Below are 22,296 nucleotides of genomic sequence, written 5' to 3'. Positions count from 1 at the left end.
GATCCAGATATCCCATCCTGCAAAGGAAGTGGATAGGTTGATAGGAAGTGGATGAACAGGCTTTTGGGCAAGAATAAATTGCTTAATTAGCAGTCAGGTAAATTGTACATGTATCCAAATAGTCATCTGGGTGTGGGTGCTGCTCTCACCACCAGGATGGTTTCCTGGTTCCATATTTATATAAAAATGTAACAATTATGATTGGCCTAGGTAATATGGGTTCTTTATTTAATTGGCCAATGATTTGCATAAATAAATGTGTTTTTTTCATTCTTCAGGTTATATTGTGTCAGAAATGTGTGATTATGGGATATGAAAAGAGGTTAAAAGGTTAAAAAAAATCTTCATGTCTTTCAGTTAATAGAACTAACTAATGTTCCAGTACTGCCGTAATATTTAAAAACCAACAGAATTCTGTACCTAGAACATGGATTATAGTACCTCTTGTTTATTTATATAATAATATGGATTGTTTTATTTCTAGATTTTTGGTGAAAAGATGGATGAGCACTTACCAGAACAGCATAATACTCCAAGGATGGTTAACCTATCAGAGACTGATAATGAATCTTCCAACTTACCAAGTGTTGAAGAAGCTGACAAAAATTATGATATTCAGGATGATGTACATATTGCAGATGCAAGATGTGAAAAAAGCACTTTAAGCATAGAAAATAAAGAGTTAATACTGGATCCCATCTTATCATCTATTGATTTAAATGAGGATGGAAATGCAATTGAAGCACAACCTGCTCCAAACTTTAATGGAGACTGCTGTGAGTTAAAAGTAAAAGAATCCAAGGAAGCAGATTGCTTGCCCAGTGGACAAGGTGAACAACATGTTTTGAAAACGGAGGACAAAAATCAGTCCTTGACGGACCTATTTCAAGATCATGTGAAAAGACCTTATGGGGTCTGTTCAGAGAGCCCATATGACACGGATTACACTAAGAACCTTATCTCAAATCTAGAGAATGCTTCCTCTCAGGAGGCTTTGCTAGAAGAAATTGAATCTGAGCTCCTGTCAACAGAGTTGTTGAAAAATCCTACACTTTCAAACGGAATGTGCAATACCAAGGCTACCTTGGCTGTGTTTGAAAAATGTATTCAAGATAAATATTTACAGCAAGAGCACACAATAAAGAAGTGAGTACTGTGTGAATAGCTACATACTGCCTCTTAAACATTTGTGTGGTCTGTAATAGATTTAAAGTTTTGTCTGGATAGCCATAACGATATGATCATACTTAAACTTATAGTTGGACAAATATTTTTGAAATTTTGAGATGTAGGAATCCCTTAAGGTAACTCTTTGGGAATATGGCCAAGTTACTTATTAATCTGCAAACATTGGGCAATGTCAACCCAATTTCTGCGTTAGTCATATTTTTCAGTGTAGTTTTTGCTGATGAGATACTTTGAATTGAAAAGTAAAATGAAGAACCTTCCATTGTCAAGCGTTTCCTTTGCTATGATGGGATCCTGAATACTTGGTGAAGAAATAAATTGTAATCTAAAATCACACACTGCCTAGAATTATGCAGCGCACTTACTAAGATGCATTGTCATCGGATGGGAGAGTTAGTGTAACATAGTACATAAATATATATTGGGTGTATATTTTTACACTAACCTTGAATTAAGGTTAGATAGGGATAATTAGCTATACAAGATGAACTTGCAATAAAAGGGATAACCAGAAAGAATTTAGTTTAACATGAAATGAAGCCCTTTGCAAAGTTACCATTGTATCTTCTGTTTTATATTAGAGAAAAGTTGCAGTTGGCCACCGGAGCTTCATAACTAATTCTTAAGTATGAAATTACCTTTATCCAAAGGTTGAACTGATACCGTAGAAACCTAGAAGTAAACACAACACTTGCTAAAGCATAGCAACCAAAATATAAAACATAACACACAGTTCGCCTATCGCTTGTCAGTTGACAGGGCATTTGTTGTTCCATAGTAGCATATACAAAGTCAACTGAAATCTCTCATGATTGTACATTTTTTTAGACATGGTTGCAATTTTAAAATAGAAACACTGAATGAGTATTGCGATTCCCTATGAGCGTATACTTCATGAATTTTTCAAGGTAATTGGATCCAAGAAGATTGATTTATTTTTATATCTTAGATTTGAGTAGCCATCTTGAGTCATATATTGAGTGGTAGGTATATAAATTCATTAAATATAAATAAATGTTCTTGGATTAATCAATGTATTGCTATTTATATCCAAAACACTTTGGAGAGCCCAGACAGTGAACATTTTTTAATTGAAATTTTTTTATTAGACATATCAAAGTATAAAATATAAATGACAATGACAATAGTGCAAAAATGGGGAAAGAAAGAGATGTAGGCTAACAGGCAAAAAGAAAGAATAGATTTTTTTAGTGCCATAAAATAATGTCATAACTTTAACAGCTTCAACTTTTTACTTTTACATACTTAATATATACTAGCCATTCTATAACAACAAACTTATGTGATTAGTAGAACCCAAAGTCAACCCGGATCGTGAACTTTTGTGAAGCAATGCAGGATCCTGCTTCATCCCCCCCCCCCCAGTTTTCTAACCTAATAGTTTCGATAATTTCCCAACTTATTACTTTTGCTTTGAATGTAGCTGTTCTAGATGCCCAGGTTGTGTTGATTGGTTATATGACTTTCTAGCTTTTTCTGACCAGACAATTTCTTTAATATACAGGTAATGCTCAAGCTACAACTGCAATTGAGCCCAACATTTCTGTTGATAAGTGATGTCGCTCCAGTTTTCATGCCACACTTGTTAAGTTAATCATTGCATTTGTTAGGTTTTTGGTTTGTTTTCTTAAAAGTGGTTAAATCTACAAAGCAACTTTGGTGTGAAGATAGTAATTAAACTGGGTTCGTAATGTTCTCTGAATGTGGCTTTCTTCTTACAGATGTTTTGTTGTCAGGCTAGGTAACATCATCAGCATTCTGACATAGAAGAGATACAGGGTGTATTACCAACCTTTTGTGGGTTTGGACAGGGTCAGCGGTATTGCTTCTTCTTTGATTGGCAAGCTATTGTCTTGTGCTTGTGGTGATCAGATGCTGGTTCCATAGTTATCTTGGGAGTTGGTTAATGAGGATGTGCACTGGCTCGGCTGGCCCTTCCTTTGAGCTTTTGTTGTTGCTTTTGAATTTTGAAAAATAAAGGTAGTTTATTTCTATATGCCTGTTAATTGTGAATTGGTCAGAGTGCCTAATAATTCTCTTGCATGGAATTGAATTCACAAGAAAGGAAAGAAATAGTGACAGACTACACTTCCTAGACATACTCATAAACAGAGAAAACAATGTAACTGAAATACCAAGTCAGTGGTGGGTTACCAATTTTGTTACTATTGGTTTGGCGTGCTTGCGCATGTGACACTCTGTGCATGCATAGAAGCGTCCGGGCAGGTAGGTGGAGCCTCTCACCGCTGCTACAACCGGTTCACCAGATCCGGGACAAACCGGCAGCAACCCACCTCTGGACCAAGTGCATCATAAAGCAATGCAATTTTAATCGAGTAATTGAGAAAAGTTCATAACAACCATCTTCAGATTGCCAAAAATGATTGTGATAACCTAGAACTCCAGGAAGGAAAAATAAATATATAACATGTTCCAATTAAATGGATACCCTGCAACTTCATTTTTAAAAAAAGGCTATTTATGCAACCAAACAATGCTTTTCCTTGAAGGTTACAGTTGGCTCTATGGCTTCTGTTTTTAGAGGCCAGGTCTTCTTTACCAGGCCTTTTATCAGGCATTTCAACTTGTGGGAGTTTAATTGTATTTTATTGCTTTAGGGGAAGGGCACCACAGATCTTAAATAAATTTCTTGGTCTTTATAGCAGTTTAAAATAGGGCAAGAAGACTGTGTTCACAACTGTTTACATTGCCTGATCAGTTACTTCAATTGTTTTAATGGATAGATTGATTAAGGAAAACAAGAAACATCAGGAACTAATTTTGGACATTTGTTCAGAAAAGGACAACTTAAAGGATGAGCTGAAGAAGAGAACAGAAACTGAAAAGCAACATCTCAATATAATTAGACAGGTAAGAGTTTTATGCTGATCCAAGTTTTCTCAGGAAACATTGTATATTTCTATTTATAATCCTAAATTGATCTTTAGAAAATTAGACTTTAGTTTAGTCTTTCCACAGTCTTAAGACCATTTTTCACCCTAATGGATTAAATTGCAGTGATTTTTTTTTCAATTGCAGAGCAGGGTTTTCAAAAAGGAAAGGAAGTGACAATTCATCACTTTCAAGCCTTGCTGGACCACGTTTAAAATGATATTTAAATGCTTTATTCCTTTCTCTTCCGAAATTCCATGTTAACACTTTGCTTTTTCCAATTGGTGGTTCTGAAATTTCTGAACCTGCTCCAGCCTAGATCCTATGTAGATATTCAATCTTTTCCAGAACTATTTTTTTTAAATATTGCTCAATAAGAATTGCTGCAGAGTTTGTCAGATACAAATTGGTATGTTGGTCTCCAGTTTTTAAATTATTATGTTTAACTTTTTTCTAAGTTATATAAATGGAGAAATTATAACTTCTAATGTGTCCGTTTTTAAGATCTTTCTTCAAGTTTTACAGATTATGTAATTTACATATACCTATACATACTGGCATTTGTTTTCCCTTCATAGCTTGAAGTGAGAATAGAAGACCTCCAGAAAGAAGCTAAAACGGTTAAAGATAAACTTATATCTCAGGATGCTGCTGCAAAAAATGCTATACAGCAATTGCACAAAGAGATGGCCTTTCGCACAGATCAGGTAATTAATCAGGTGATAATTTCCTAGCTTAGAATGTAAACTATTTTGCCCCATTACAGGTTTATGTTTTCTATTCCACAGTTCCACAACCTTTCTGGGTTGGTAGCGGGGTGGGAGAGGCAGGACCTTTACACATGCATGTGCACATGCAAATGGGAGCATGAGCGTGCCTGTGAAACAAATTGGGCCATGACCGTGACGTAACCCTAGTGTGAGTGGGTTGTGTGCATGTGCCACACGTGCCTGCACTAGCCAGCCTTTCACAATGCCCAGTGGCCAACAGGCCACTGTCCTATAGTGGGCAACAGCCCACAGGTTGGAAACCCCTGGTATATTCTAACTTTGCTGGCAGCTAAGTTAATAAAAATAAGTTCCTCTCAATTTTCTGGAGGAAACTATGTTTTTTGTAATAAATTGCTTTTTTTTAAACTTTCATTCTAGGGGAAAACAATATTTGCTCTCATGTCTAAAAGTAAACTTGTAATATTTGGTTTTTTAAGGCAAACAAGAAATGTGAAGAAGCCCGTCAAGAAAAGGAAGCTATGGTCATGAAGTATGTTAGAGGAGAAAAGGAGTCCTTAGACCTCAGGAAGGAGAAGGAGACCCTTGAAAGAAAACTGAGAGATGCAAACAAAGATATTGAAAAGCATACTAACAAAATTAAGCAGCTTTCCCAGGAAAAAGCAAGATTGCACCAACTATTTGAAAGCAAGGTATGCTATTTGCATTGACGTTCTTTTGGTAGTCAACTTGAGTACCAAAAAATAGGCAAAAATGATGATACCATTTAGTTATTTCTTGCACACAAAGTGCCGAAAGGAGTTACAATAAAATGAAGCAGAGGAGAAAAGTTTCGGCATATATATTTATATCTATATCTGTGATGAGTTGGGTTCTTTTGGGTACACTTGAAGAAAACAATTACCATGAATGGAGGAGCTTGCCTAAAAACAGACTGATTCCTATGAATTGATATAGTCCACCATAGAACTACTGATTACCCAGAATTCAAGGCCATGGAGATATTTTTAATGAAAGCTAAGGGATTAAGCTATCCACCACTTGAGCCTTCCTAAACTTGTAAGATGCTGGCTTTATATCTGTTCTTTACCTACCCATCTACCTAGCATGGTTATCCACCTACCTACCTACCTGTCTATTTTCCATAGAATACTTACTACCTACCTTCCTCCCTATTTGTCATTAAAAGAATCTCAGGAGAAGAGCAGAAAATTCATTGCAGCAAACTGCCAGCCAAGTATAAAAAGATATATATATCCACAATCTTCAAGCATATTGACATTCATAATATTATATTGCTTACCTTGATTTATGGAAATAAATAATATTCTCAAATTGTTTATTTCTATCTCTGTTACATTCTTTACTTTTTAATTTTTCTTAATTTATGGAAAAAGGAACCAAGTCTAGCTTCCTATAAAATATTGCTGGCAATAAGTCCCTATTGTTGTTTACATGTATGTCTATTATAAGATAGTTTCTTGACCCTCTAATTTTATTCAGGCAACTAATATTTTACAGAATTAGAACTATTTCACTATAAAACAAAGAAACAAGGAATGCTATGGTATTGCAGAGCAAGAGGTTGAAAAAGGAGTTACTTCATACTTCTGTTTCCTGATCACTTTTCAGTATAGTGAGGAATTTGCTGCCCCCAAATGGTGAAATTTGAATTAGGTGCAGTCTAAATTATGTTTAAAGGCATGTTAATATGTGAGGTTAAAAGTCTTTGTGCTTCATAACAAAGGAAAAGCCTAATTGGTCAGAAGTCTAATTTGCATAAGGAAAGACCCCTTCTGCCTTTGTAATATTTTTTTCAATGTAAGATTTATTTTTCTTAAAATAGAAAAAAAAAATTACCCACTGGAGTTAACTAAAATCAAGGTGAGGAAAAAAAAGAAAGAAAAATAACAAATGCTTTAATAAATTCAGATGTGATACCATAAGTAGCTTTGACATTAGCATCAGTTACTGAAAAAGGTGGCAAAATTGTTCTTATTGGCTATATTCAAGTAAAGACTAAATGGCCATCTGCAGAAATGCTTTAATTCAGAGGTCCCCAATCCTCAGTCCGTGGACTGGCAGCGGTCCACAGCATGCCAGCAAACAAGTGAAGCCTAGGCAGCATGCAAAACCACCACCACATCACCACGGTCCGTGGAAAAGCCTTTCTCCTGGAAACCGGTCCCTGATGCCCAAAAGGTTTAATTAACATTTATATGGTAACTTCAACATCCACTTCCATTTCTACAATTCGTTGATTAACATTACAATATTAATCACATCACATTGTACATTCAATTCCTCCCAGGGATTAATATTCCATTGCCAGTAGCCCAATACAGGCAGGTAGGTAGATTGCTTAAAAGTCAAGAAAACCCAATTATTTTATGCTCCTCTTTGGTTAAATCATTATGATTACATTTATTGTTTGAAGAAATGTAAATTAAACTTTTTATTAGCCCACATAGGCTTAATTAACATCAGTATTCTAAAATTATCCTTTATAAAGGAAAATGAAACCACCAGAATGTCACGAGATATTGAAAAATTAAAAGAAGAAGTCAATTCTTATGTGATCAAAGTAAAATGGGCTCAAAATAAATTAAAGGCTGAAGTGGATTTACACAAGGTCAGTATGTTTCATTTTATAAAAGACCTGTGAGGGTTTTAAAATCATTTGCTTGTCTAGCAATTTCTTGTCTAGTTCCTTTATTTAATTTTTAAGTTTGTATGTTAACTGAATGGATACACAACTTTTTTGAGGGATCTTATGTCTTTACTTGGCCCTTTCAAAATAAGATAAAGATAGTTGAAAATAAGATAATTTAAGCACTTTGATCGTATTACTTTCGATGCATTTATTTCTATTTTTTAATCTGTGTCACTTTAAACATTCTGAACTTAGAGAACGACAATGAAAATAAAAAATTCTACATGTATGGCTTTGGATGCACCACATTTGGGAGCTTCTCATTGGGCCCTCTGCTCCACCATGAATTGAAATAGAATGCTATCATTTCTGTTCGGATTTTAATTTATCAATGTTTTTATTTAAATTACTGCTAATAATTACTAAATCATTTTCTAGGAAACCAAAGATCGCCTTAAAGAGGCAACAGCAAAGTTAACTCAAGCCAAGGAGGAAACTGATCAGATACGAAAGAATTGCCAAGAAATAATAAAAACATATCAGGTATGATCTAATTTCACTTTCATATAAACCTTTTCTTGCAATACAAAAAGGGTAATCATTCTGTCTGAAACTGAGGGTGATAACCTATAATACACATATATCACAGTTTATATGTGACGATACAAAATATCATGTTGAATTTAATCTAATATAGACTTGATCCCTGTGTCAAATAGTTATAACAGTGTCATGTGCCGTCATTAGTTCATCTTTTCTCAATATCGAATTATTTTCTTAAAATACAGTTTTATGTCCCACCTAAGAGAAGCGCAATTTCTGCAGTTACTCAATTGTAGACAGTATCACATTTTTTTAAAAAAAAACTTCATTCTTTTTTTTATTAGATTTAATATTATTCAGTATTAATAATAATATTAAAGCTCATCTTGAGAGGAGCTAAATATAATTTGCAGGAAAGCCATGCTAACGTATGGGCAGTCATCATCTATCACACAGAGAATAAACACATTTTCTTGATTTAACATCTGATGTTGTCTCTAAACTTGCTCACTTATTGTTGGAAATGTTGAATGCTCAAAGCAGCTATATCTTAAATAGATCCAGATAGCGTTGGCTGGTCTAGAGAAAGAAGAACTAGGGGATACGATAGTAGGATTCCAATATTTGAGGGTCTGTTCAAAAGAAAAGGGGGTCAAATTATTTTCCAAAGGACCTGAAGTCTGAACAAGAAACAATAGTAAGAAACTAATCAAGGAGAGAAGCAGCCTAGAATTAAGAAGAAACTTCCTATCAGTGAGAATAATTAAGGAAGAGTTTGCTTTCAGAAATCATGGCGCTTCATCACTGGAGGTTTTTAAGAAGAGACTGGGCAGGCACTTGTCTGAAATGGTATAGGCCCATGATGGCGGCATGCGGAGGCATTTTTCAGGGCACGCAAGGCTTTCCTTGTCAGCTGACCAGCGCACGTGCATGCACTGGCCAGCTCACGTCGGCCTTCTTTTGAGGCCATTTTTTGCCCTCCAGAGTGCGAAAAACTGACTCTACGGGCAAACCGGAAGTTCAGGAACGGACTTCTGGTTTGCTCGTAGGGCTGCTCTCCAGAGCGTTGAGGAGCCCTCAGGAGGCCTCAGGAGTTTTTCGTGCTCCAGAGTCTTCAGGGAAGCTCCTGAAACCTCCAGAGGGCCTCTGAGGGGGAGGGAGACTGTTTTCGCCCTCCCCAGGCTCCTATAAAGCCTCTGGAGCCTGGGGAGGACAAAAAAGCCATGCCAAAAATGGGGGGGAGCAGTGGTCTTGCACCCATGCACGTTGTGATCGTGCACATAGTATTATGGGTGTGGCACACCCGCACAAGATCCCCCTGCATTCCCCCCGCTTTTGGCACGCGAGCCAAAAAAGGTTCGCCATCACTAATATAGGGTCTCCTGCTTGAGTAGGGGGCTGGCCTGAAAGGCCTCCAAGGTCCCTTTCAGATTCTGTTCTGTTCTATTCTATTTTACTGTCATAAATTTGCATCTATTTGTCCCACTTTCAATGCAATGTACAAAAGGAATTTAGTCATTCCAAAAAGTCCCACATGTTTAGAATGTGAAGGAGAAGTCAGTCTCACTACAGAAAGTTACAAAGGGACTTTGCAACTTTGTTTATTTCTTGCTGGTATGGAAAGCAACTATTTGTTTCTAAAGCTGACTTACTGAAACAAACATCTTTTAGGTTGACTGCAAATGAAAGATAGATAAATAAATTGTGCAACAAATAGGTCTTATGATGGATATTTTAAAGTGTAAATTACATCATCAAGGTAGCTGAGATAATATTTATATAGATAGGGTTCTGGAGAGGGCATTTAAGTCTGCTTCGTAAGCTCATCTTCTATGTTTTTTCAACTTTTCAACTGTAATGCTGCTAGGAGTCTGAAGAAATTAAATCCAATGAATTGGACATAAAACTTCGGCTTACTAAAGGAGAACTAGAAAAACAATTGCAAGAGAGATCTGATCACCTAGAGGTAATATATTTTATTTGCATCGGTTTTTCCTTTTTGGTAAAAATTAAATATTGCTGCTAGACTATGAGAAAAAGAGACTGATAAAAATCACATCTAACAGGAAGAAGCTGAAAGTCATTTCTCCAAATTAAACAGAGATATGTCTTGGGATTTTTTTTCCCCTTCCAAAGGTCCATCATGCCAAGATAAAAGAACTTGAAGATGTGAAGAGAACATTTAAGGAAGGCATGGATGAATTGCGAACATTAAGGACAAAGGTAAGAAAATGGAATTTCGCTGTAAGGAAGATGGTGATATCAAGGATTCTTTAACATATGGCTTATTTATTTCTTGAAAGTATACAGCTATGCATCTCAGCATTGTGACCCTAGATTATGTTCACATGATTATAGATAAAAGATAGATAGGTAGGTAGGTAGATAATCATGAAAACATATATTTTAAAGAGTATACTTCAGTGTAGCCACGTTTTTAGTGCCCTAAATTGCACATGAACTGTGAGAGAGCAAGCCATCCAGAGTCAAAGATGGAAAGACTCCAGAATCAAGAGTCCTGAAACTACTTGGAAAGAATCTTGACAGCAAAACCCCTTGATGGTATAAATTGGATAACTCAAGACAGAGATGTACCATTGAATGTCCTCAGTGAATTGATGTTATTTAACTGTGTGCCAAGAGATGACCTAACTCAGCATCATCATTTGCATATTAAATAAAAATTAGGAGACTGGCAAATTAAAAGGCAACTGACAATGCAAAGGTCTAAATATACTTGTTGAATAGTTAATCCTTTAAGTGTGCTTGCTTCTGAAAATTAGGACTTGAAAGCATATATAAAACAATGATTTGAAGGTTTCTTTTTCTAGAGTTCACAGGTGGAAGAGTTAATTTTTCTATGAAAATTAAACTCTTTCTGAAATTATAATACAGCCATAAATTTAAGGCATCACTTAGCTTTTTTTATTTTAAATCCAAGGATTATTATAAAAGTGAACCAAAATCCATCTCCAAAGTCAGTGTTTTAAGCAAAGTTAGGGATAGTGCAAAATATGATATGCTAGGCTACTGAAAAGATGTTCTGTTTTATGAGCTATTTAATTTTATGCATTCCATATAATTATCATTTATTGCTGAAGTCCAAACATATTGTGGCAACCTTCATTTCCTATTCTTCTGTTGACTTCCCTGAACATCAGAGTCTTCAAAACCCTAATAGCAGTTTGATAGCTTTGCGAAATATTTCAGTGTTCAAAAGCTTGACAGAATTACCAGCTGCTAATGTGGATCTAATTGTTTCTATTTGAACTTTGACTGCTTCATCTTTCTTTAAAATCAAGGGCTAGGGCGATAAGTGCAGAAAACTTTGTAACCCTTTCTAAAAATGAAATCCAATGTTTAAATAAAAATTTATGCAGTAAAGACATACATGCAAAATACTGCAGTTAGCAATACAACACATTGTTGTGTTAATTGTACCTTTGCCTGGTGCTGGAAATACAAAATTTTTCAGGTGCCTTATTGGGGACAGTATCTGGGTTACCACTAGAGGGCCTATTCTCTTGCAGCCATACACCACTATTCAATATGAGAGATCACTTACCATAAACCTTAAGTTTCTGCCAAGGCCCAGGATATTATTTTCTTTACACTTTTGTTTCTTCTAGAACAGGAGTGTCAAACATGCAACCCATGGGCTGGATGTGTCATGATCCCATTTTAGCAAAGGGGGGGAGGCATAATATGTCATGTGACAGCAACATGATGCCACGAGTTTGACACCCCTGTTCTACAAGTATCCACAAGATTTTCATTTGTTCATTCATTCATTTATTTTTTCTAAACCGCCCATCCATTGTTTATTGCTTAAGGACAAGTTGAGGCCCACTTCACTGACACATTTAATTACTTCATAATATGAATGGTTTTTTTTCCAATTTGGAGGCCTAAAACCACACCAAAAAGCCCTCCTAACAAAGTAGCATAATTTTTCCAAATATGAATTATTTCCTATGTCATTATAAGGATTACATTTCATTAACAGGTCAAATCAGTTTTTCATTTCTAGAATGACCAGGTCTCATACTGTTGTCCATTTTTTCTCTTGTAAAATTGTGGAGATTCAAAACTTCTTGCTCAGTTTAATTGTAATTTAGTGTTATGTTTGTATTATGAGTAATAGTTAATTAAAATAAGGCACCTTATAATTGACAATTCACATTTGGCTTTTTTTGAGAAATCGAGATGTATCAAGGTAACTTATTCTGTGAGGAAAGTTTTCATGAAAGTGAAAACTTCCAAAATAGTTCTGAAATCTATTGGAAGAGAAAGCAACAAATGAGAAAAAAGAGAAAGTAGGCTGAATATTATCTAGTCTGTTCAACAAGATATTTTAATGCCCTGAAAAACTAATGAAACATATTATATAAAATGCTATTTATGTTGATGAATTGGCTTTGTTTCTGTATTAGGTCAAATGTTTAGAAGATGAACGGTTGAGAACAGAAGATGAGTTATCAAAATACAGAGAACTTATTAATCGACAGAAAGCTGAAATTCATAATTTGCTAGAGAAAGTAAAAACTCTAGACCAGCTGCAAGAGCAACATCAAAGGTACAAAGGTTAAGTTTGTAATTCTTTGTTTTATTTTAAACAATGGGAATATGGAGCATTCAATTTGAAACATTCTGTTTGGTGCAACAAAATAACCTCCACATAATAAGCAGTGGTTTTTAAAAATAAAATTAACTTAATTATGTAACATCACAAATACCAAGCAATACTTTAAAGGTAAAGGTTCCCTTTGCACATTTGTGCTAGTCATTTCCGAGTGTAGGGGGCGGTGCTCACCTCCATTTCAAAGCTGAAAAGCCAGCACTATCCGAAGACATGGTTATGTGGCTGGCATGACTAAACGCCAAAAGCGCACCGAACGCTGTTACCTTCCCACCAAATGTGGTTCCTATTTTTCTACTTGCATTTTTACATGCTTTCGAACTGCTAGATTGACAGAACAATACTTGGTTGCTGTTTAATATTGGTGCACCAGATATTTCAAATTTCATGTTCAAAATGGTCTGATTCAATCATTTTCAAAAGGCTTGCATGATTTTTGATGCAATTTATGTTTTGATTATGAAAGAATTGAACTCAAACCAGGGTATTTCAAAGTCAGAATTATATTGTTTAATATTTCTAAAATTTGTTGCAGTGCAATGTAGCTTTGTGTTTAAATTGTTGTAATGGTAAGTTCAAAAGGAAAACAAATCGTGTTACAGTTAGGCTAATATTAAATATAAAAATGACTTATATTTTATATATCTTTAATTATTTAGGATTTTGTTATATTTATATAAACACATATGCTTTTATTCATGGCTATGAATTCTGGCTAGTTCAGCTATTTGAAATGATATGATCTCATTTTTGAAATAAGAATAATAAGCATTCTCTTTTATTGTGTGTGTTTATAAGATTAAAATGAATCATTCTTAAAAAGTTAAAATCATAGCTCTTTTCAGTAGTATTTGCAAAGATAAGTTTTATTCTATCTTATTGTATGTGTCTTAATAAAATTGATAATTTACAGTAACTTTTCTACGTATTTCCTAAGATTAAATAAAAACAACCATTATGTAATTGGAGAACCACCATATATCTCACAGGTTTTATAAATGATAATTATCCGGAATGTTTCAGTGTCACTAATTTCCCTTTGGATTTGCAATGTGTAACATCAGCATTTCTTGCCAATTAACACTGAAACCCATTTCCATAAAATATGTTGTTGGACTGATTGCAGTTTGAAGCTGGTGTTTAACCTCCTAATGTTAGAAGTGACTTCTGTCATCAAATGCATTTTCCTTTAGCAGTTACAACTATTTAATTGCTATGAATCACCTCATGGTCTGATTCTCTATAACTATTTGCTTAAGTAGGTAATAAATACCGTATATATGGAGCAGGTTTTCACATACCAAGACTTGGTCTAGACTAATCTAACTGGTCTACTATTGTTTGATACATTTTCTGTTTTTATTCTCTGTATTAACCAAAAGAAATCAGGGTGGCATAAGGGTACTAAAGAATGTCAGGCTACAGGTAATCTGCAGGTATTGTTGTCATGTTTTCAGCTGTATGATTTGTATTTGGCCAGTGGAGCTAAACCAGAAAGAGATCTTTGCTTGCTTGGTTTGTTCTCCACATTTTACTCTTTAAAATATATATTTGATTTAGAGATGAACAAGAAATGAACTCTTGGAAAGAAGAAGTGGATAATCTGAATACTCTGCTTAGCGACTTCCAGCAGGACATAGATGGTAGTCGGAAAAGAGAGTCTGAGCTGTTGGTATTTACTGAAAAGCTAACCACGAAGAATGCCCAACTCCAGTCAGAAACCAACTCCTTACAGATGCAACTTGATAAGCTAACCTTCATGGAGAGAGAGTCTCAGAATCAGCTGGAACTTATTAATCAAGCAAGAGATGAACTGGTAAATCGAAATGCTAGTGAAATATTTCCTCCATAACCATTACCTGCAAATCCTGTGGTTGCTGTGGATCAAGAAGCACTCCCCAAATTGCGTTTGGTTCCTCCTGGGTGAATTTGATCCATTTTAAATGGTTTTCAGACGAATGATAGAGTTCAGTTTTCTCCTTATCAATAGGAACCATATGTTGCCTTCATTTCATTTCCATTTGTACACATAAAGCATAACATGACAATAAACTTTAATTCCTGTGTGGTTGTAGGGAACTATGAACTGCCAATGGGTAAATAAATAGTTAACCTGAAAAATGCAACTTTTGCTTTCAGGGTTTAGGATATGCTTTATGATTTGCAAGAGCTGGGAAGCCCTTGGTTTGAATCTCTTCCCATGGGAGATTATCCCTTTAAATCAGTGGTCTCCAACCTTGGCAACTTTAAGACCTGTGGACTTCAACTCCCAGAGTTCTTCAGCCAGCAAAGCTGGCTGAGGAACTCTGGGAGTTGAAGTCCACAGGTCTTAAAGTTGCCAAGGTTGAAGACCACTGCTTTAAATGATTTCAAGCAGGCAGCAAATACATTTTTATTCTACATAGTGTTTACTGATTTTGACCAATATTGGTTTAAATAAGACTCTTTAAAAGTCTTCTTATGCCTTATTGCTTATTGCTTAATAATGTTTTCTGTTCTATAATCCATACTGAAACCCTTATTAAAATGATATAGTTATTCCTGAACCACCCTCTAAAGGTTAAATTTCTACATAACAATTGTGCTTATTTTCTGCTTTCCATGGGAAATCCATGTTGTTAAAAAAAACCCTCAAGCAGCAATCTATTTGACCTGGAATAAATTCAGTAGGACGAACCAAACAAATCATTCAGCAGACCAAACTCTGCAAACTTGAATCTCTCTCTTTTTTGTTTAACCCAGGCAAATAAGTTGAAGAAGGAAGACGAGCTCCATAGAAACAAGGTCCAGATACTGGAGATGGAACTAGCATCTCAACAGAAATCATTTGCAAACTTGAACACCAAGGCAGAGGAATTAAAAGATGAACTCATGACGCAGAAGCGAAAGCATGCTGCAAATCTTAAAGATCTCACCAAACAACTTCAACAAGGTTAACATTTCTCAAACTTTGGCTTCTTTTGTGTATATTTGACCTAGGAATTAAAACACCAGCTTTGCATCAAAGATGTTGTGTTTTGTTTCATTAGCACGGAGAAAATTGGATAACCTTGAAAATGGCAGTTGTGATAAAGAAGTCAGCAGCATGGGGAGTCGTTCCAGCTCATCAGGTGAGATATTTTGCTGGGTTTGTGAGGAAACAAAGCTATGTTAATGCTAATAACATAAGCTACAGCTGTAAAATCTGCCATGAGAATACATTTGGTTAAAAATTTCCTACAGATCATGGCGTACTTGAATATGTACATGTTACCCAATCCCAGTTAGCCAAAGTACCTTTCTTGATTTTTCTCTGAGAGCATAACGTTTCTGTGATCTTCCAGATCGAGAATAATTTTGTACTAATATCTCATGGGATAAACTCAGGCAAATTTTGAAAAGTGTGTACTGTATAGCTATAAGAATGTATTCATAGATGAAAATATTTTAAGGTCAAGATAGAAAATGCAAATAATGTGTTACACTCATATGCAGTTAGAACACTTCAATTTTCTCTACTTCACTCACCTACACATTGTAGCTAATTTTCATCCAACAAAAGTTGCATTGTTTGAGCTTCTCTGCTCTTTCATTCCTGAGGTCACTTAGTACTTTATGCAAATGCTGACACACCATTGCTGATATTTTAAGGGTAGCACAAGCTGACTCTGCTATATTTTCAGTTCCTTAAGAATACCATCTTCATTTATCTGTAGGCAATTTCATACCCAAGCAACTTCTGGATGTCATACAATTCTTTTTTCTTTTCTTTTGCTGACATTTAAAGTTCTTTTGTTTTGTTTTTTCTGATTTCCATATCTCGGTCGTTCTGCCCAAGAGTCCCACAAAAAATGAGAGCCATATGTTCTTTATTGCAAAATGAATACACAAACAGAACAAATGGCGTCAGGGAGATCTTTGAAAAACGGCTTAGTTTGCGAATTCTGCATGAAATGCAGTTGTGGTTCTGTGAGGCCATGGCGGAATACCTAAGTAATCCTTGAATCCTTTTGACCTTCCATCTCTAACTGGCTTTTTTTTAATCTTCAGAGATTCCTCTGAATAAGATTTTGGTGATTTAAAACTGCTGTCTGAAAAGTTACACACATGAAGACTCAGTTTATGCATTACCTGTTGACTCTGTTGCTTTAAAATTTATTTTTTTTTCTATAAAACCTTCAAGCTAAAGATAAATTATTAGTTATTGGTGTAGAATTTTCCAATAATCTATGTGATCTATAACTGGTATCAAAATATTCACTTCGAGGTTCAAAAAGTTTATGGATGCTATTTCCAACTCTTTTTTATTTTTCTTGCCAAAATTAATTTCATTTAAAGAACTTCCATGAATGTTGTTAGTTTCTGAACTGACACAAAACAGGACCTAATTCTGAACATACATGCTTTGGGGGTGAGGGGAATCAAAGGAATGGGGGGAAGGAGGGAAATTTTTCTTAAAACTAAACAATCCAATTAAGATGCACTTGGTTTGGCAGGGTCCCTTAATGCTCGGAGCAGCAATGAAGATCGTTCACCAGAAAACACGGGCTCTTCAGTAGTAGTTGATCATTTCCCTGAAGTAGACAAGACTATCTTGATTGAGCGGATAGTAAGACTGCAGAAAGCACATGCTCGGAAAAATGAAAAGATGGAGTTTATGGAGGATCATATCAAACAACTAGTGGATGAAATTCGGAAAAAAACCAAGTATGTACCTTTCATTAGCTAGGAAAAGAAGAAGGCACAGTAAAACCCTAGTATTGCCCATAGCACGTTTGGGAAGTAAAAGTTTAAATAGTGGTAGCCTTTTCCAAATAGCCCCAGGTATTTGAGTAAGGAAAAAGGCATGTAGACTATAAAAGGGGGAAATTTCCATTTTCCAGCCTTATATATTAATTCAGTAAAAAGACTGTCTTAGTAATAAACAGAACTTGCTCTGAAATTAAATGAAGATAGCAATGATGACTAAACTGTAGAATTATAACATTTATGTTTTGATGTATATAACATAGTTAGTGCTATTATGAAAAGGTATGTAGTTGATTCTGAAAATAGTCCAAAATAAACTGAATCAAAAGTAGTTACTTGCTAGAAAGCCATTAGCTTAAATTTATTCCTGCACTGTTCTTTCACTGGCTTATTTTAGAGCTAAAACTCTTCAAGTTCATATAAAAATATTTGTGTTAACTCTGCCATTCAATATTCTGAAGTAATTGTGTGGCTGCACGTAATTGCAATGAAATGTTTAATATGTACCCTGGCAGAATATATCATTATAGATCTCCAACTTTGTAACTGCTAATTGAAACTTACATGGTACAAAGATCTGATCCTTAAAACAATATCCAATGTGGTAAAGTTTTTAAGAATTTACCAAATTAGCTCTATGGTGATATTTTGTCATTTGCAAACAGAACACTGAACTAAGTCTTGCCATCTGGAGCAACTGAATGAATTTTGGTAGAAACGATCACATAAAACATTTTTGACAAACAAGTTTTGTACATTAATGGTAACTGGAAGTATAATTTAGGCACAAACTTATTCCTTAGTTTTATACATTTTTTTACTGAAAAGATACAATTTTTTCCATAGTTTTATGTTGTTTTCTTGCTATTGAATATATATATAAGTCTTTTTAGTTACTGAAATTTGCATCTATTGTATATCAAGTGTAAAGACCCTGGGAATCGCAGATCTTCTGCAATTGCATGTGGGTAGTTTACTCCAAGTTAGGAGGAAAAAAATGATCCAGGAAATAGTTGAGCAGGGATAATTAGAATATTCAAAGACTGTACAAAGAAAAGGGAAATGAATGATATAATGGCAGTTCACATATTACATTTTAATATATATCTTATAGAAAGCTTTCTGTTAATCATTTGGCATATTGGACTGTGCAGCCTGCTCAAAAAGCTACATCCATGTGGTGCAGAACTTGAATGTTATGTTCAGGAGCTAGGTTCATGCATTGCCCTGAGCCTCCTTAGCCTGTAGTTTCCTTAGATTTGGTCTAGCACTATCCATGAACTCATTTCGTCTAGTTTGCAAGCCATAAAGTATGCCACTGTGATTTATGTTATACATATCCTTGTTTCTCATTTGGGATAGAGAGTTGCAATTCCATAAGCATGTAAATGGAGTTCCATTGTCTTTAATCAGTAGTAGAGATAAATAGCAGCCTGGCCCATTCTTCCAAAATTACAATACAGGACTTCCCATTCTTGACATTTTCAAGAATCATGCTCTGGGTAAAGCGTAATAAATTGATTTTCTTAGTTAAGGTATAAAACCGATGCAAATGAATCAGAACCTTCTCACAAGGGCACAATTTTTCTGTGACATTGTCTTACGCTACTTTGCTTTTTATGTAGAATAATCCAGAGTTACATTTTGCGGGAAGAAGCTGGCACGCTTTCATCTGAAGCATCAGATTTCAATAAAGCACATTTAAGTCGGCGTGGTGGAATCATGGCCTCTCTCTATACATCACACCCTGCAGACAGCGGACTCACATTAGAACTTTCTCTGGAGATAAACAGGAAACTTCAGGCAGTCCTGGAGGATACCTTATTGAAAAATATTACCTTAAAAGTGAGTATTAAAATAACATCCCACAATACACTTTATAAAATGCTGTGCACCGTTTCATAGTAGCTTTAAAAATTGCAGAACAGTGAAGAATTCTATAGGGAATGTGCAGGAAAATTAACCGTGGGTTCGAATAGCAATTTCCATTAAGAAAAAAGATTAAAGCCACAGTAAAATAAATTTGATTAGAATTAGGGTTTTTACTCTAAACACAATGGAAAGTAATTTTCAGAACAGTCCCTCAGATGTGTCTTTCTGGGGGTAGGGGGTTAGGTGAGAGGGGAATTTCCCTTCAGGAACACCAGGACTCTATTGGGGAAAGAGAATTTTATTGTGGAGACTTTAACTGTACATGTGAGAAACTCTTCGTCCATTATTTCTGCTGGTAACAGGTATTCTGAGGCAATTTTGTCCTTGAACCACTGGCCAAAAACCCCTCTGCTCACATGTAGGGCCCATAGCAATGTCAGCAAGTTTGGGCAATTTTACTCCTGTTAGAACTAAGAGGAAGTTTTAAAAAGAGAGCAAGGACACAATTAGGCTTATTCCTTAGTCACCAACTAGTACAAATTGAAATTCATCACCTCTACCCCTTTTAGGACTAATCTATACTTAAATTAATCTTCTAATGATTGACTAGATTTAAGGCCAAAATGTCTACTTCAAAGACTGACTGGAAAATGAAAGTTTCTCGATATTTTTTTTTACAGTTTTCAAAGCTCAGTTCTTATTTATTATTTTAATGTTTTATATGGTATTTTAATTGTATGACTATAAGCCTCCTAGAGTCTCCTTGGCAAAGTGATGCCATATAAGATTAATTATATATATATAATTATATCTATCTATATCTATATATCTATATCTATATCGATGACTGTTTTAGCTTGAAAGGTTATGGCCCCAGCTATTACATTTTTTACTTTATAACTAATTGAAAATTGGTTTATAAATAATTGAAATAAGAACCAGAACCCCACTCTTTAATTCCAAAGGAACATATGAAAAGGTATTGTCTGATTGATGCTGAGTCTTTTCATATAAGTCTTTATATGAGTTAGGCAAAAACTTGGATTTAACTAAGAAAATAAGAATCTCAAATAAATTAAATCAGCTTTAACCAGGTTTTGTTTTGCTTGATGTTGCCATTTTAAACTTGCTTTTTAAAGTATATTTTATAGTACTGTAAACTCTGTTAAGGCATCTGAACTATTTTATTTTGTTGGTGTGATGATTGAAAGAAACATTTACGTAAGAGAGTGCCTCTTTTTAAAGGAATGTTTTAAATAATAGAGGTGTAGTGGTGTAGTGGTGAGAATGCAGTACTGGAGGCTATTTCTGATGACTCCCAGCTGCCAGCAGTTTGGCAGTTCGATTCTCACTGGTTCAAGATTGAGTCAGCCTTCCATCCTTCTGAGATTGATAAAATGAGGACCCAGATTGTTGAGGGCAATATGCTGACTTTGTAAACCAATTAGAGAAGGCTGTAAAATACTGTGAAGTGGTATATAAGTAAGTGCTATTACTATTGCTAGTAGAGATTGAATTCTTCAATCAGAAATGTAGAACAAATTATGATTATCACACTGAATTCAGCAATTTTGCATTGATTAAAAATGCATGACTAAGTGGATGCATCTTCTTGTATCTTATGCGTCTATGCTGGTTCAGATAATATTCTTGAATAAATTCTGAATGCGTAGATAGCTCTATTTGAATTTAAATATTGGAAGTTCTGCTAACGATTTGTGTCTTTTTTTTCCTTCAAAGGATAACCTACAAACTCTTGGAACTGAAATAGAACGATTAATTAAGCAACAACATGAATTAGAACAGAGGCTGAAGCAGACATAACTGAGACCAAGATCAGAAAAATAGATATTTCAGCTTTGATGATTATATAAAATTGGATGGCCAGATATGAACAGTCCAATGAAGTCTTAACAAAATAAAGTTGATTGTGAACAACTTTGACTAGATCCGAATGTCTGGTTTGCTTAAACAAATGGAGACCTTGAACTTTTCTGAACATACTTCCATCCATCACTAAATTAGTCATATCAACACTTGCAGCTTCTTCTTGTTAGAGAGAATGCAACCACTCTGCTTTGTGCAATTAAAAGAGCAACTTTAAAAAATGGACTACTGTATAAGACTGGTGCATTTGTTGTCAATATTTGTTTTGCAGAACAAAGGCGAGGAGGAAAAGGGGTGGGTGTTGCATGTATATTAACCCCAGTGCCTTCTAGGGCATACATCTTTTTCGCCAAATATAGATGCGTTCTTGGATATATTTAGATTTGTTATTTATAACATGCATTGGGAAAGGGCTTCATAGTACACATTCTTTTAATATATAGTTGAAAGATATGACAGGTATTTTAGCAACTTGACCAAAAACATTTCTTAAAATCCCTCATCCTCAAATGTGAATAATATCCTTTTTCTTTAAAGAAAAATCCCTCTTAAAAAAAAAAGACTGTGAAAACTCTATATAGAGTATAGACATAAGAGGTTAAAACCGGTTCTGTATATATGGGAAAACAAAATATAGAGTCATGAAGCCTTCAAATCTTGCAGATTGGCTGTGTTGATTGAAATGGAAATAATAGACACTGTGATGACTACACATAAGCACAGGTGACATTACATATATCTGTTCAAGTGACTGATAAGATCCCATATTGGTTGGGAAAAAAAGGGAATATGCCCAGATATTGAAGATACTGATATCGCCTCCTTAACTATTTAACAATAGCTGTATTGTTAATGTATACAATTATTGTATAACAATAATTATACAAATAAGGACAATTCTTTATGTCTGCCATCATTATCATCTATGTAGCTTCAGTTGGGATAACAACTACAGAATTCCTAGTGACCATGCTGGCTGCTTCCTCTGTACAGCTTTTTAAAAAGTTACATTTATATTCTGCCCATCTACCCAGTTTTGTGTAGCACCCAAGAGCCAAGGTGGCGCAGTGGTTAAATGCAGCACTGCAGGCTACTGCTAGATCAGCAGTTCGGCGGTTCAAATCTCACCGGCTCAGGGTTGACTC

At 35.1% G+C, this 22,296-nt stretch overlaps 1 protein-coding gene across 1 annotated transcript in view; it reads left to right on the top strand.

The window, feature by feature from the left end:
- CCDC186 (coiled-coil domain containing 186) overlaps positions 1-21,722 on the top strand; it is a 36,513-nt gene extending 14,791 nt beyond the window's left edge. Inside the window, exons 2-16 of the mRNA XM_087725851.1 lie at positions 485-1,146; positions 3,954-4,080; positions 4,680-4,808; positions 5,309-5,521; positions 7,342-7,461; positions 7,921-8,025; positions 9,893-9,991; positions 10,162-10,248; positions 12,459-12,601; positions 14,225-14,480; positions 15,407-15,596; positions 15,694-15,774; positions 17,140-17,350; positions 19,018-19,237; positions 21,005-21,722. Of these exons, the coding sequence (XP_087581977.1) occupies positions 500-1,146; positions 3,954-4,080; positions 4,680-4,808; positions 5,309-5,521; positions 7,342-7,461; positions 7,921-8,025; positions 9,893-9,991; positions 10,162-10,248; positions 12,459-12,601; positions 14,225-14,480; positions 15,407-15,596; positions 15,694-15,774; positions 17,140-17,350; positions 19,018-19,237; positions 21,005-21,088 (2,712 nt within the window). The 5' untranslated portion in view covers positions 485-499 and the 3' untranslated portion in view covers positions 21,089-21,722. The remainder of the gene's footprint in view (positions 1-484; positions 1,147-3,953; positions 4,081-4,679; positions 4,809-5,308; positions 5,522-7,341; positions 7,462-7,920; positions 8,026-9,892; positions 9,992-10,161; positions 10,249-12,458; positions 12,602-14,224; positions 14,481-15,406; positions 15,597-15,693; positions 15,775-17,139; positions 17,351-19,017; positions 19,238-21,004) is intronic.
- The last annotated feature ends 574 nt before the right edge of the window (positions 21,723-22,296 follow it).

Source organism: Thamnophis sirtalis, unplaced genomic scaffold, assembly GCF_051295495.1.
Source record: "Thamnophis sirtalis isolate CommonGarterSnake01/CBP01778 unplaced genomic scaffold, rThaSir2_p1.2 scaffold_11, whole genome shotgun sequence".
Lineage (NCBI taxonomy): Eukaryota > Metazoa > Chordata > Lepidosauria > Squamata > Natricidae > Thamnophis > Thamnophis sirtalis.
The sequence above is the reverse complement of the archived record's forward strand: the minus strand, read 5'-3'. Positions and strand labels throughout refer to the sequence as shown.